Source organism: Salvelinus namaycush, chromosome 19, assembly GCF_016432855.1.
Source record: "Salvelinus namaycush isolate Seneca chromosome 19, SaNama_1.0, whole genome shotgun sequence".
NCBI classification, from domain to species: domain Eukaryota; kingdom Metazoa; phylum Chordata; class Actinopteri; order Salmoniformes; family Salmonidae; genus Salvelinus; species Salvelinus namaycush.
In genome coordinates, this window is record NC_052325.1 from 7018695 (window position 1) to 7033391 (window position 14697).

At 43.8% G+C, this 14697-nt stretch overlaps 1 protein-coding gene across 5 annotated transcripts in view; it reads right to left on the reverse strand.

Moving 5' to 3' along the window:
* The window catches only part of LOC120064108 (NEDD8-conjugating enzyme UBE2F-like), a 94414-nt gene that overhangs the window by 66615 nt on the left and 13102 nt on the right, over positions 1–14697 (reverse strand). For all 5 annotated transcript variants that reach the window (XM_039014460.1, XM_039014462.1, XM_039014459.1 and 2 more), the window contains one exon: positions 1254–1321. In XM_039014460.1, the coding sequence (XP_038870388.1) occupies positions 1254–1321 (68 nt within the window). The remainder of the gene's footprint in view (positions 1–1253; positions 1322–14697) is intronic.

The window sequence follows — 14697 nt, forward strand, 5'->3', positions numbered from 1 at the left end:
GGGTGGATGGAGCCTTTGACAATATTTAGGGCCTTCCTCTGACACCGACTGGTATAGAGGTCCTGGCTGGCAGGAAGCTTGGCACCAGTGATGTACTGGGCTGTACGCACTTCCCTCTGTAGCGCTTTGCGGTCGGATGTCAAGTAGTTGCCATACCGGTGATGCAGCCAGTCAAGATGCTCTCAATGGTGCAGCTGGAGATCTGCACGACTGTGTTGGTGTATTTGATGTATAACGATATAATGGTTAGATGTTCTAATAAACGTAATGTGTTGGGTATGTAGGGCCTAGGCAGAAACAACAAAAAGCTGTCAGGTTCTTTATGGGTCTCTTTCAGGCAGTTTACTAGCTCTCATAAAAGCCTGATAAATCCATACAGGCAGGTGGTAAACACAGCATTTACTGCCTGTCTAATTAACCTCCATTACGATAAAGCACAGAGCATTAGGTTTTGGTATGAAACAGGTTGTAAATTCTAATGATGACACACGAGAATGTGTGTATGTGTGTACTTGGGAGTGTGTGTGTGTGTGTGTGTGTGTGTGTGTATGTGTGTAGTGCGGTGAGATAAAACTGCATCCAGGATGGATGGGTGCCAGATAAAGAAGAATGGAGAGATGGAGAGAAAAGGAAAGGCTGAGACTGTGTGGGGCTGTAACTCACCCTGCTAACTCCACCTAAACCTCCACGCTAGCCTGTTCAGGGAGAGGACTAACTCACTTTCTCCTGACAGGGCCGTGGACAGCAGGCAAACTGGGACAGCGTAAATGACCCATGCTGCTGCTGTTCACAGGGGGCTTATCGCCACGAAACTACTGGTGTGCGGCCAAAATGGAGCCCTATTCCGTAAAGTGCACTACTTTTGACAAGAGCTTTAGCAATTGTATGCTTTGGCCTGGAGGACATTCAAATGGAAGGGAGGATCTGACATGTTTCATAGATCCTGACCCTGAGCTGCCCTAGTGCAGCTGGACTGTATGATTGGAAGACCTCTACCGTGTGAGGTTGATACAGTGCATTTGGAAAGTATTCAGACCCCTTGACTTTTTCCACATTTTGTTACGTTACAGCCTTATTCTAAAACTGATTACAATTGTTTATTTTTCAGCTAATTTATATATACGCTAACAGAATTAGACATGGAAATGTATACCACTAAATGACCAGTCCTCCTCAGCATCCCTCATCACCTGTTATCAGTAGCACCTCTATCTGACCCACACACACTAATGAGACATGACAGGACCACTTACCACCATGTTGTAGGCTTCAGGGATGTCTATTTCAAAATGGAACGTTCCACTCTGGTAGTAGCCTTCATCTGCAGATGGAGAGAGAAAGAAACAGTGAGCAGCAGTGAGGTTTATCTGGTGGAAGCGGTTTCCCGGGGGGGCTGTGTTGTTAGTCAGCAGAAGGATTGATGGCTGGGTCAGGCTCCCAGCGACAGGGACAGGGTTTCAATGAGGAAGTGGTGGAAACATGAAATATGACCCTTTGGATTCCCTTGGCTCTCCATGGCCTCTTCCCACCTCTCCATACTGCTGAGGATTGAAAGCAAAAAGCTCAGGCTACAGCCAACTAGCAGGGATACAACAACTTCTCTCCCTAGCGGTTTCCCAAATGGCACCCTATAGGGCCCTGGTCAACAATACTGCACTATTAAGGGAATAGGGTCCCATTTGGCATGCAACCGGTCTCTCCCTGTAGCCTGTAGGAGGAGAGGCTCACACCGGTCACCTGCATGCTCTCTCTGTCAGTCAATGAAGGTGACCTTTCTGATACTTGTGAAAAATCTTCTAGTCTAATGCACTGGTTGAGCAACCATGGCCCAGTAATGAGCTGCTCTCTAGGAACTGTCTCCAGCGGATATGGCTGTCTTAATTGGGATGACGGCCAATAAATTCCTGTGTGATTCCAAGCCTTTATGGGTCTGTTATTGAGAGACGTCTATAAAACCAGAGCTGTCCCCTCCCTCTGGGGAAGGATGTCTCTTAACCCTGAACAGACCTGAGCAGAGGGAAACAGACTGGTCTAATTAGCAGCAGCTTGACACCAGACACACACATTATGAATCAGCCTTGGAACCAGTCTGAGAAAACACTGCTTCTGCTCTGATTAGTGCGGAGCGATTAACCAACGTTTTTGGATTTTTTATTTGTTATTAAACAACGAATTGACCAAGGTCGGTTGAATTACTTGAAATCCATTTAGTTTCTTTTTTTGGTAAGTCCAACATGCCGTTTCTCTAGAGACAAAAATCGAATCATTCACAAGAGAAATTTGAGAAATCAACTCAAGAACTATCTGGGCTAAAGGGAGTTGTAGTTTTCATTAAGCAAATATTCAACCTAGTTCAGCACAGAAATGTGGTAATTAACTACAATCACCATAATCCATTGTGCCATTTTCCCCCGAATCAGAGACGGATGAAAGAGGAAGATGCGAAGGGAGAAGTTGGGGACAATGACTCCTAGTGTTAGGACATAAGACATGAGTATCTCGTCATTGTATACCGATCTCTGTATGGATACACTTTTACTCATGAGAACTAGTAATATGATTTTGCCAGACACCTCTCCAGCATACAGTACTTAGGCAGGGTAGCTAAATAGGATGACTATAGACAGTACAGTATGGGGAGCACACAACGTTAGATGGCCTGGCTGGCTGACTGCTACTGGCTGACTGCTACTGCTACTGCCTGACTGCTACTGGCTGAGCAGAGATGAGATGATGGAATGAAAAATATTAAAGTTATCAATTAAAAACAAAAGTAATATACACAACTGAAATGTTTTATTATTGCATAGTAATTTCCTACTTATGTCTACCCAATGTGGACCTGACAAAGACAATGGAATATTTTCAATGTTTTGGCAATTGAATGGCTTTGCAATTTCCATTAAAAATCCCTGTAATGTCATTATTTCATAATACATTTCATGTTGAAATCCATGATTATTTAAACCCTTTAAAAAGGTGGAAATATTAGCTGCTTGCTTTAATAACTTTTTTATATGTTGTGTGTTATATTATTAACAAATGCACAAACAAAAATGGCTATATGGCCTTCAGAATGTGTACAACTTTACTGAGTAGAAAGACATGATTGTGAAATAAGAGGGCAATCTACCTGGGTAATAAAGCATGGACCAATGCAACCTCTTCAAACCTGGAGGTGTCTCAACCTAGCAGTTTGCTAAAAAGCTATGATTGTCCCATAATTGGACATTTCCATGCAATTTCAGTGAGATATTGAGGTTGGCTGGTTTACAAATGACTTCAGTCACTGAAATCAGCAGGTCTGATCCCTTCACTCTCTGCACCAAAGCATGGACACATGCTGAGGAGTCAGAGCAAGCAGGGGTGGAAAGCAGAGGCACCATGTCCTGATTCCAAGGTGACTAAGTAGCATGCTACTTGCTTGATGTCTACAGAGTGATCGCTGCAGTCAGAATGAGCTGCGCTAGCCTGGCACATGTTTGCTGGGTACAGGGGGCGGTACAGTTCACAGATGGCGCGGCAGAGATCACAACAGTGAATGTGGTCTAGGCCAAATGAGTATTTAGTATTTATTAGGATCCCCATCAGCTGCTGACAAGGCAGCAGCTCCTCTTCCTGGGGTTCAAACAGGAAGAAAACAGTACATTAACAATACATTGTGCATTATACATATGTACTTCACGCCATTAGTACAAATATACAATAATACAACATTACAATGTGTGGGTGTTTGCACATATGCGTGTGTGTCTCTTCACAGTTCGCATTGCGCTGTGAGGTGTTTTATCTGTTTTTTAAATCTGATTTATTGCACGCTTGAGTTACTTGATCTGGAATAGAGTTCCATGTAGTCGTGGCTCTATGTAGTACTGTGCCTTTCCCAGAGTCTGTTCTGGACTTGGGGACTGTGAAGAGACCCCTGGTGGCATATGTATGTGTAACAGTATAGCTTCCGTCCCTCTCCTCGCCCCAACCTGGGATCGAACCAGGGACCCTCTGCACACATCAACAACTGACACCCACGAAGCATCGTTACCCATCACGCCACAAAAGCCGCGGCCCTTGCAGAGCAAGGGGAACAACTACTTTAAGGTCTCCGAGCAAGTGACGTCACCGATTGAAAGGCTATTAGCGCGCACCACCGCTAACTAGCTAGCCATTTCACATCGGTTACATATGAGTGCCTGAGTTGTGTGTTAACTCTTTTAACAGACAGTTCAGTGCTTTCAACACCTTTCACAAAGACAAGTAGTGATGCAGTCAATCTCTCCTCTACTTTAAGCCAGGAGAGATTGACATTCATGTTATTATGATATTAGCCCTCAGTGTAAATTTATGGGCCAGCCGTGCTGCTCTGTTCTGGGCTAACTAATTTGCTGTAAATTTAAGGGCTAGCCGTGCTGCTCTGTTCTGGGCTAACTGTAATTTGCTGTAAATTTAAGCGCTAGCCGTGCTGCGCTGTTCTGGGCTAACTGTAATTTGCTGTAAATTTAAGGGCTAGCCGTGCTGCGCTGTTCTGGGCTAACTGTAATTTGCTGTAAATTTAAGGGCTAGCCGTGCTGCGCTGTTCTGGGCTAACTGTAATTTGCTGTAAATTTAAGGGCTAGCCGTGCTGCGCTGTTCTGGGCTAACTGTAATTTGCTGTAAATTTAAGGGCTAGCCGTGCTGCTCTGTTCTGGGCTAACTGCCACTTGACACACACGCGGCATAACAGCAGAAGCCTACCAGATGCCTCCGTTTAATACTCCATACAGTCAAAGATTAGAAATGTCCTGAGATTTTTTAATGAGACTAAGCATGTTGTGAGAATGAGATGCTCTAAAATGTTCACCAACAATGCAATGGTCTGATTCCTTGCAGTATATTAACATCTCCAGAGAGAGACCGGCTTGCTTGATCTAAAATAAAACCAACCAACGTTGTTAACCAGCTAAATCATCTTTGTGAACATTGAATGTTGTAACTTTTCCATGTCCAGGTATTCCATAGACCTGATACGGTTGCCCATGCTCATTCAAACCTATTTCACTGAGATACAGGGCAGGATGCAGCAGAACCAGAGGGATCTGATGCTCTGAGCGAGCGATCAGCCCCCTAATCCTCCCTGGCCCACCACTATCAGGACAATAGTCTGTGTAGGCTGTCTACTGAGCCTGTGGAGGTTGAAGGAACTTGCTCCAGTCTCAAGCCTCGCTCAAAGCTGATCTAGTGTAGCACACACACACGCACGTCCCCCTAATACCTCTATCTGGTGTAATACCACTTTCTCTCCCCATTCTCCACACAGATCAGGTTTCCTCACACAACTTAGGATTCTTGGAGAGACTGAATTCCACACACCCATTTCACACAACAACAACAACTGTGTCAAATGTGTACAGATATGACTGGGTACAGCACCACTCTTTAGGTCTACACTAAGCTACACACTCCACTCCAGCACACCGGGCTTCCGAGTGGCACACTGGGCTTCGGAGTGGCGCCGCGGTCTAAGGCACTGTATCTCAGTGCTGGAGGTGTCACTACAGTCCCTGGTTCGAATCCAGGCTGTTTCACATCCGGCCATGATTGGGAGTCCCATAGGGCCACGCACAATTGGCCCAGCGTCGTCCTAGTTTGGTCGGGGTAGGCCGTCATTGTAAATACGAATTTGTTCCTAACTGATTTGCCTAGTATAAATAAAGGTTCAAATCAACAAAAAATAAAACCATTTTACCAGTCATCACACAGAGGTTGGAACAAGCCCATCTAATTCCTGGCTTTTGTGCGTGATTCCTGCCTTTGACAGGCTAAATGTTGCGAGAATGAGGATGGCAAAACCGCAGGTCAGGCTGGGGGATAACAACACTATGGTGCTTCCTCTACTCTGTCCGTGACTACTGTGTACTAATCACGACGTTCCCACCAAAGGACCATTTAGGGCCCATCTGAGACACACCATGTTCCTCAGAGTACTAGTCAATCAGGACACACCACCATGTTCCTCAGAGTACTAGTCAATCAGGACACACCACAGCTGCCGGATGGGTCTCCCTCTGTTAAGTGGAACAACTTCAGAGATCTCTCTCACCCCCACAGAGGGGGAGAGGTAGAGGGATTGATGTGGGGGGGGGGTTATGACACCTCCATTGTACATCTTAAGGCAGCAGATGAATCCTTTTTCCTTTAGTGTGTGGGCCTTATGGAAAATCTAGCTCAAAACTGTAACATGCAATAAATGGACATTGGGACATTATATTGCATCAACCAAAATGGTGGTATCAATGATAGATGGAATATGAAAATGAAGGTCGATTTCGTTATGTTATTAAAAATATTATGAAGCCGTTATAACGAAAACATTAAGAGTTTTCATAATGTGTATGTAATGTTTACATACTTTATGTTGTGTAGAAAATATCCAGATGAAAGAGAATGTTTTGGTGACGATAAGACTGATTTTAGTTGTCTAAACGAGATCATGGCAATTTATAATACCTTGCCTCGTAGCTAGTTACGCCCCAGGGAACCCAGAGAGCGTGTCAAAGACGGGAACGCCCTTCCTACCCTGGGGTATAAAACATGTGAGTTAAGAATTTACGTACCAGACTAAATTGACCGTGCGCTGTAGCCGAGGTCTACCACTAGTGGTGACCCCAAAACGCAACACGAGGAAGAGGACAAAGGAACCTCTTAACAATCAATGCTATGACTGAGTACTGTATCTAAGAAGGTGAATTCAAGAAGGACCAACCGGTTATTCTCTTCAAGTCATCGGTTGTCTACACGGCCCTCCTACCCAAGCTGGGAGCGTCGACACAACTGATTAGCCTCCTAAGAAGACCACTCTCACAGAACGAGTGCAAGGAAAGAGACAACTAAGAGAAAGGCCATCGCGTGGACAATCAGAGACTTACACCCGATAAGGAAGGAGACGAGGCCATCGAAAGAAAAGGGCGTCGGCCAAACATATCCCACTAAGCGGAAGTCGGCCCACGAAGAGATACACAACGGAGACCTTCAACACGTAAATACATGCATTATTATTCTGACCCATAAGAGCGGCAGTTCAGGGCAAGGTGTTAGGGCTAAACTAAGCATAGTTTACAAATGTATCCAAGTGAGCTTTTCTCGCACTTTCTCTCCCTCTCTTTCTTTAAATTTCCATCTTGTGTAACACGTGTCATATTGTGTTGGTCCGCTAGGGACCGTTTGCCATTGTATTAAGTTCTAACCAATAACCTAGACTGCTGTGTCTCTCAGACAAAAAATGTATCTAATATAAATCATGTAGCAGATGTAGCATATGGTAGAAAGAGTATGTGGCCTTCTCTGTAGCCTACAGGCTGGAGATACGATGTAATGAGACGGACACTTTTTCCGATCAAATAGCCTAAACTAAATGGCGCTCAATCAACAAACAAAAAAACATATAACATATCCTAAAAACAGGACAGGTCAAAGTAAAATGAACAATATGGAATGGACAATAACAACTGTTATAGAGTTTCACCCCATCGTCATGATCAGTGGTTTCAAGTTTGTATCCGTCATTTTCTAACAAGCAGATCATAGAAAATAAAAAATACTTCTGCATTTCCCGCTGTGTTAAGACATTGCAAATAGGCTCACAATAACTCCTGATAAAGTTGGTCTCGCCTAAAGTAAAGTAATGTGAATAAATGGTTAATAAGTGATAAGCAGTAATAAGTGGTCACTACCATCATATAATTGTTTTATTCTGTGTTACAGCATTCATTTTTTATTTTTTTTATAAACATGATTACTTAAAAATATAATCAAACCGAAACAACCGCAAAAATCACTAATCACTCAGCACTATTAATGGTTAACCGTAAAAGAGGATGAATTAGTCACGGTGAGCACCAGGCTAATCAATCTTTATCAGTCTTTTCCATTAGGTGTCAGGCCAGGGACAAGACTTTGTTAACTATCCAGGGCAATCATACAGTGGAATAAGGCTGTAACGTAAAAAAATGTGGAAAAATTCAAAGGGTCTGAATACTTTCCGAATGCACTGTATATACTTCCGGATTAAAAACAGGCTAACACACAACAAGATATTGCAGCAGGCTGCATACAGCAACAGCTGTTGAGAGGAAATGACTGATACTTAGTAAATAAGTCATTTTCTTGTGGACTACTGAATGATCGTTCTGGAGGAACTATCTACACAGCCACAGGTGGTGAGAAACTACTGAAACGATTACTAGATCTCCAAAACATACAATATTGCATGATAAGTAGATTAATATTATCATTACAAAGCAGATAGTCAAATCTATTGAGTAACAGGTTGTGTAGCCTAAATGTGCTTTTAAAAATTTAAACTTTTTGTTGCAACTATACAGTAGCGAGTTCATTCAGCATGGAGGTGACATCTATAGACGAACAGGTGTTACTAAACAGTCAATGCAAATAATGTATCTCCTTAAACATGCCGGTTTACTTGAAAGGACATGTTGTTGTTTTGGACCATGCAGAGAGTTTGTCTTGCAGCTCTTTGGCTTTGCGGTTTCTCATTACAGAAATAGATACTCAAGTCACAATGTGGACAGCAGTAGGTAGTAGAGAAAATCTGGCATGAGCTCCATGTTTGAAAATCTAATTTGTGAAACAGTTGGCTCTCGTCCTCTCTCTCCTGTGGTCTTTGCTACAAGGCGAAATGCCAGTCAATATGCCTAAATCAAATGCATCAACAACTTGTTTCCCAGCCTCCCTCTGAGACTGTGGATTCTGAACTGACTAAAGTCCAGAAAACATTCAGACAGCCAGCCTATCATTCCCCTCCCTGTTAAGACATCATTAAAATAACATTTCCTTATCTACAGATAACTCTTCACTCTCTACGTTCCTCAATACCTGAGCTGACCGATTCATTATAATTCGATCCTAGAGCTCCTACTCTGATACATTATGAACAGCCAGAGCTCAACTTCACCATGGTCACATATCAAAAACCCAAACTGGACTGGGCCAATTCAGTCCAGGCATTCCCGGCATTGTGTTCAAATTGTTTAAAGCTACTCTCCTTTATAAACAAGCCTTGCTGTTCTCTGCTAAAGGCTCCATATCCAACCAGGGAAAGTTTCTGACTCATAACGGCCACAAATAACCCAGAACAAAAGTACCAAGTGAACCCTCCCTTCTAAAGGGAGATCCTGAGACATAGTGCTGTAAAACGCAGGCAAAATGGGGTGAGTAGGGCCCGAGAACAGTGTGGTTCCACTAAGTCTTGCTGAGAGTAGGGGATAGGGGTTGACCGGTGAGTAGGGTTCATTCTGTAGAGACACAGACAGACAGGGTTGTAAGGACACAGGGGACAGAGTGAGTAGGGTTCATTCTGAAGGGACACAGACAGACAGGGTTGTAAGTAGGGCCATGGTCATTGTGATGACGACAACCTTGGAAACCCTTGTGAATGGTGCCAATGTTAGCTAGCTCAAGTACTGCCTTTATTTACAGCAGGACAGGTCTTAGGAATGGGTTGCATGTTATGTTGTGAAGCAAATTGAGTCACTTCCTCTTCAAAAACATGAATGAGGTTTGTAACAAATCAGCCATTCAAGTAAGTGGCATTGCCTATATTGCTAAGGCTGAGGCTAACCTATAGATTACTGTGAAAGGTAATACCAAGCTAGTATCATGTAGAATTGTTCACTCTATTCATCGTCTTGTCTTTTCATTGGATACTAATGGGTTCTGCGACACTCCAATACTGCTTCCTGCCGTGTAGCCTCATTTCCTGTCTGTATACAAGGCTAGTCCTCCATGATTACAGTCATTGCTCAAACCACATTAACTCTGATTGCACAGCACACTCTGCAGGTGAATGCAATTACAGCCATCTACCCCAACACACACACACCCACCCGTCATGTACCCATACACGCTAACACATATGAGAAGGGGGTGATCTCTACATGTCCTTCCTCTCTAGCTGCCCTTTTAGTGGGCAAAGCAGCGTCCAATAAGGCTGTCTTAGCAGACGCTTCTTTCCTCATATCACAACGCTTCTTCTACTGCTAAAATTGACATTTTATAGAATATTCCTCCATCTTGGACCTACAGTAATACAGTGCACTGGGAAAGTATTCAGACACCTTGACTTTTTACACTTTTTGTAACATTACAGCCTTATTCCTCATCAATCTACACATAAAACCCCATAATGACAAAGCAAAAACAGGTTTTTAGAAATGTTTGCAAATGTATAAAATTTTATAATAAATATTCAGACCCTTTGCTATGATACTCGAAATTGAGCTCAGGTGCATCCTGTTTCCATTGATCATCTTTCCAATGTTTCTTCAACTTGATTGGAGGCCACCTTTGGTCAATTCAATTGATTGGACATGATTTGGAAAGGCAAACACCTGTCTATATAAAAGGTCGTACAGTTGACAGTGCATGTCAGAGCAAAAACCAAACCATGAGGTCAAAGAAATGTCCGTAGAGCTCCGAGACAGGATTGTGTCGAGGCACAGATCTGGGGAACGGTACAAAAACAGTTCTGCAGCACTGAAGGTCCCCAAGAACACAGCGACCTCCATCATTCTTAAATGGAAGAAGTTTGGAACCACTAAGACTCTTCCTAGAGCTGGCCGCCCGGCCAAACTGAGCAATCAGGGGAGAAGGGTCTTGGTCAGGGAGGTGACCAAGAACCCGATGGTCACTCTGATAGAGCTCTAGAGTTGATCTGTGAGGATGTTTTTCAGCGGGACTGGAAGACTAGTCAGGATCGAGGCAAAGATGAACGGAGCAAAGTACAGAGAGATCCTTGATGAAAACATGCTCCAGAGCACTCAGGACCTCAGACTGGGGCGAAGGTCCACTTTCCAACAGAACAACGACTTTAAGCACACAGCCAAGGCAACGCAGGAGTGTCTTCGGGACAAGTCTCTGAATGTCCTTGTTTTGGTTTTGTCATTATGGAGTATTGTGTGTAGAATGATGAGGAAAATGTATTATTTAATCCATTTTAGAATAAGGCTGTAACGTAACAAAATTTGGAAAATTTCAAGGGTCTGAAAACTTTCCGAACACACCACCCTATAACACGAGAATTTCTCTGTTGGACCACAGAGACATGCATGTCTTCTGTGGTGTGTTTTCTGTTAGGTTAAACTTTAAAAAAAAAAAATGAGGCCTGTTTGCTCAAAAAGCTTTTCTATTTAGTTTACAGAATTTGTATAAAGTTTGTTTCCAGTTAAAGTCCCTCAGTGTGCAGGTCAACGCTGAAAATAAATGCTCGTTTGGGCTGCTAAATAAACATTCAACAAAAAAATGGCAGTGTTAACCTCTGATTTTGCACCATCTCATATTCATACCAGTGCATTTCTAAGTTCCCAAGCATTCCCCTTCCCAGTGAGAGAAGGCTACATTTCACTACTGCTGCTTCCCTGCAGTTTTATCACTATAAACAGCCTTCAAACTGCAGTTTCCAGTCCAGCGACTACCGCCTGCCTGCGTCTTCCTGAGTGATTGACAGAAACTCATAGAAAAGATGGGGAAGACTTCATGTCATCCAGCCACCCACGGCCTGAGAGAAGAGTAAGAGACAGCTACAGTGTTAGAGGATGGAGGATGAGGGTGGGAAAGATCATGATCATTATTGCTTACATTAAGCTGATGATGATCATTATAGCTAAGGATAGAATAATGATTGATCAATGACGAATCATGTTGAAATCTGGAATACAGGTCTAGTTTCTGAGAAGAGAAACACAGTAGGGACTGTGTGTGTGTGGGACAGCTGTACTGAGGTGAACTAGTTAACCCTCTCTCTCTCCCTGTGTGTCCTTCAATAATTCAGCGGCTGAGACTACCAGACGGACACTCACCTCTCTGCTCCTCTACTGGTCATTAGAGGTCGACTCCAGAGCGGAGGTGCCATGACTTTAATGATGTAATACAATAGCAGGCTATAAGATGTTTATTTTAAAAATATATATTTTACCTTTATTTAACTAGGCAAGTCATTCTTATTTTACAATGGCCTACCCCGGCCAAACCCCCCCCCCCCCTAGCCCGGACGACGCTGGGCCAAATGGGACTCCCGGTCACAGCCGGTTGTGATACCGCCCCGGATCGAACCAGGGTCTGTAGTGACACCTCTAGTACTGAGATGCAGTGCTTTTAGACCGCTGCACCACTCAGGATGCCAAAGAGAAGAGAATACACTTAATTCAGAGTTAAAGAGGGCTTAGAGCCTTGGCGGTGGGCACACACACACAGAACCGACTGACAGCTCAGCAAATAAAAGGGTCTCCTTTTAAAAGACTGACTGGCTGACAGCAGTGCAGAAAGAGAGTGAGAAGAGGTGTCTCCTTAACTAATACACCACATCTCTAAATGCATAACGTTCCCGCTTTTCTTGGAATTTCAATTCCAGCCGGTGGGTTATTCCAACACCTGTATAGTAGAAACTAAGGATAATTTCTCTCCTGGGTCGTTCAGCTATAAATCACCATTATCTCTCCCACAGTTTGTGTATTTAAAAAGATCAACTGCCCCCAAAAACCAACTAATACCTTTGCAAACAGCCGAGTAAATTAAGGTTGGGATTACAATTATGTCAACAAATCATGCCCCCTTTTGCCAAGCTCCACATGGAAATCACCCTTCCACCCACTTCACTGAATTGGATTCTGTTGTTTCATCGACGCCAAGGATCACTGCCGTTTGAGGCTGAAAAGCCCTATACGGATTGACCATGCAAATGCATCCTTCTAGCAGGATGCACATGCCCTGTCGAAGGACCCTATGATGCGGGAATAGGTGGTTAGAGTTCGTTGATCCCCAGTGGCAGTGTTGCCAACTTAGCGACTTTGTATATTAAACGAGTTCAGACCCCTTCAGTGACTTTTAATATTAAAAGATTATTGCGACCAATTCAGCTACTTTTTAGGCTGCCTTTGGGGAGTTTTGACACCAGGGCCAGAGTTGTTTCATAACAGTTGGGGCTCAGTCCTGAAGACAGGGGCTGAGGGATTTGTGGGTCCCGATCCCGCAGCTGAGTCAATTTTAGGAGACGGTCCTGGCGCTTGCTGGACTTTCTTGGGCGCCCTGAAGCCTTCTTCACAACAATTGAACCGCTCTCCTTGAAGTTCTTGATGATCCGAGAAATGGTTGATTTAGGTGCAACCTTACTGGCAGCAATATCCTTGCCTGTGAAGTCCTTTTTGTGCAAAGCAATGATGACGGCATGCGTTTCCTTGCAGGTAACCATGGTTGACAGAGGAAGAACAATGATTTCAAGCACCACCCTCCTTTTGAAGCTTCCAGTCTGTTATTCGAACTCAATCAGCATGACAGAGTGATCTCCAGCCTTGTCCTCGTCAACTCACACCTGTGTTAACGAGAGAATCACTGACATGATGTCAGCTGGTCCTGTTGTGGCAGGGCTGAAATGCAGTGGAAATGTTTTTTGGGGATTCAGTTCATTTTCATGGCAAAGAGGGACTTTGCAATTAATTGCAATTCATCTGATCACTCTTCATAACATTCTGGAGTATATACAAATTGCCATCATACAAACTGAGGCAGCAGACTTTGTGAAAATTAATATTTGTCATTCTCAACTTTTGGCCACGACTGTATATTGTTAATGAAACGATGTAGGCCTTATTTTTTTTGTTTAAAAAGATCATGTCAAATGTGGGACTCCCGAGTGGTGCAGCAGTCTAAGGCTGCGTCACTACAGATCCTGGTTCGTTCCCAGGCTGTGTCGCATGAGGCGGCGCACAATTGTCCAAGCGTCGTCCGGGTTAGGGGAGGGTTTGGCCAGCCGGGTTGTCCTTGTCCCATCGTGCCCTAGCAACTCCTGTGGCAGGCCGGGTGCAGTGCACGCTGACACAAAATCCGGGGAAGGGCCAGCTGAGTATAAGACTATCATCTGCATATAAAATGGATGAGAGCTTCCTACTGCCTGAGCTACTGTATGTTGTTGATGTGAATTGACAAGAGTGTGGGGCCTAGGATCGAGCCTTGGGCTACTCCCTTGGTGACAGGCAGTGGCTGAGACAGCAGATGTTCTGAATTTATACACTGCACTCATTGAAAGCGGTAGTTAGCAAAGCAGGCCAAAGACACCAATACTCCTTACTCGGCCCACAAGAACAGAATGGTCTACCGTATCAAAAGCTTTGGCCAAGTAAATAAAAATAACAGCACAACATTACTTAGAATCAAGGGCAATGGTGACATCATTGAGGACCTTTAAGGTTGCAGTGACACATCCATAACCTGAGTGGAAACCATATTGCATACCAGAGAAAATACTATAGACATCAAGAAAGCCAGTCAGTTGATTATTGACAAGTTTTTGATTAAACAACACTTGATTAAACAGGGCAAAATCGAAATTGGCCTATAACAATTAGGATCAGCTTAGGTAGATCCCATTCTTAATATTTTCAAACCAAACACCTCCCAGAACCCAATGCGTGCCGGCCTGCCAGCAGAGGAACAATTTGGGGCTTGTCAAACGAAAGTACAGCATGAGGATAATTGTTACTCCACCCCTCAAACAGGGAGTGTTGAGGCACCGATGTTCCAGCCAAGGCAAGGTATTGAGGAGCTCGATTCTAAGATGGTTCAGTGGGTGAAATGGGTCTCCATGCAAGGGCAAGTTCTTAAATGGAGCAGCCCTGCTGACACAGAGATAGTACAAAATGGTAAAGGCTTTCTTTG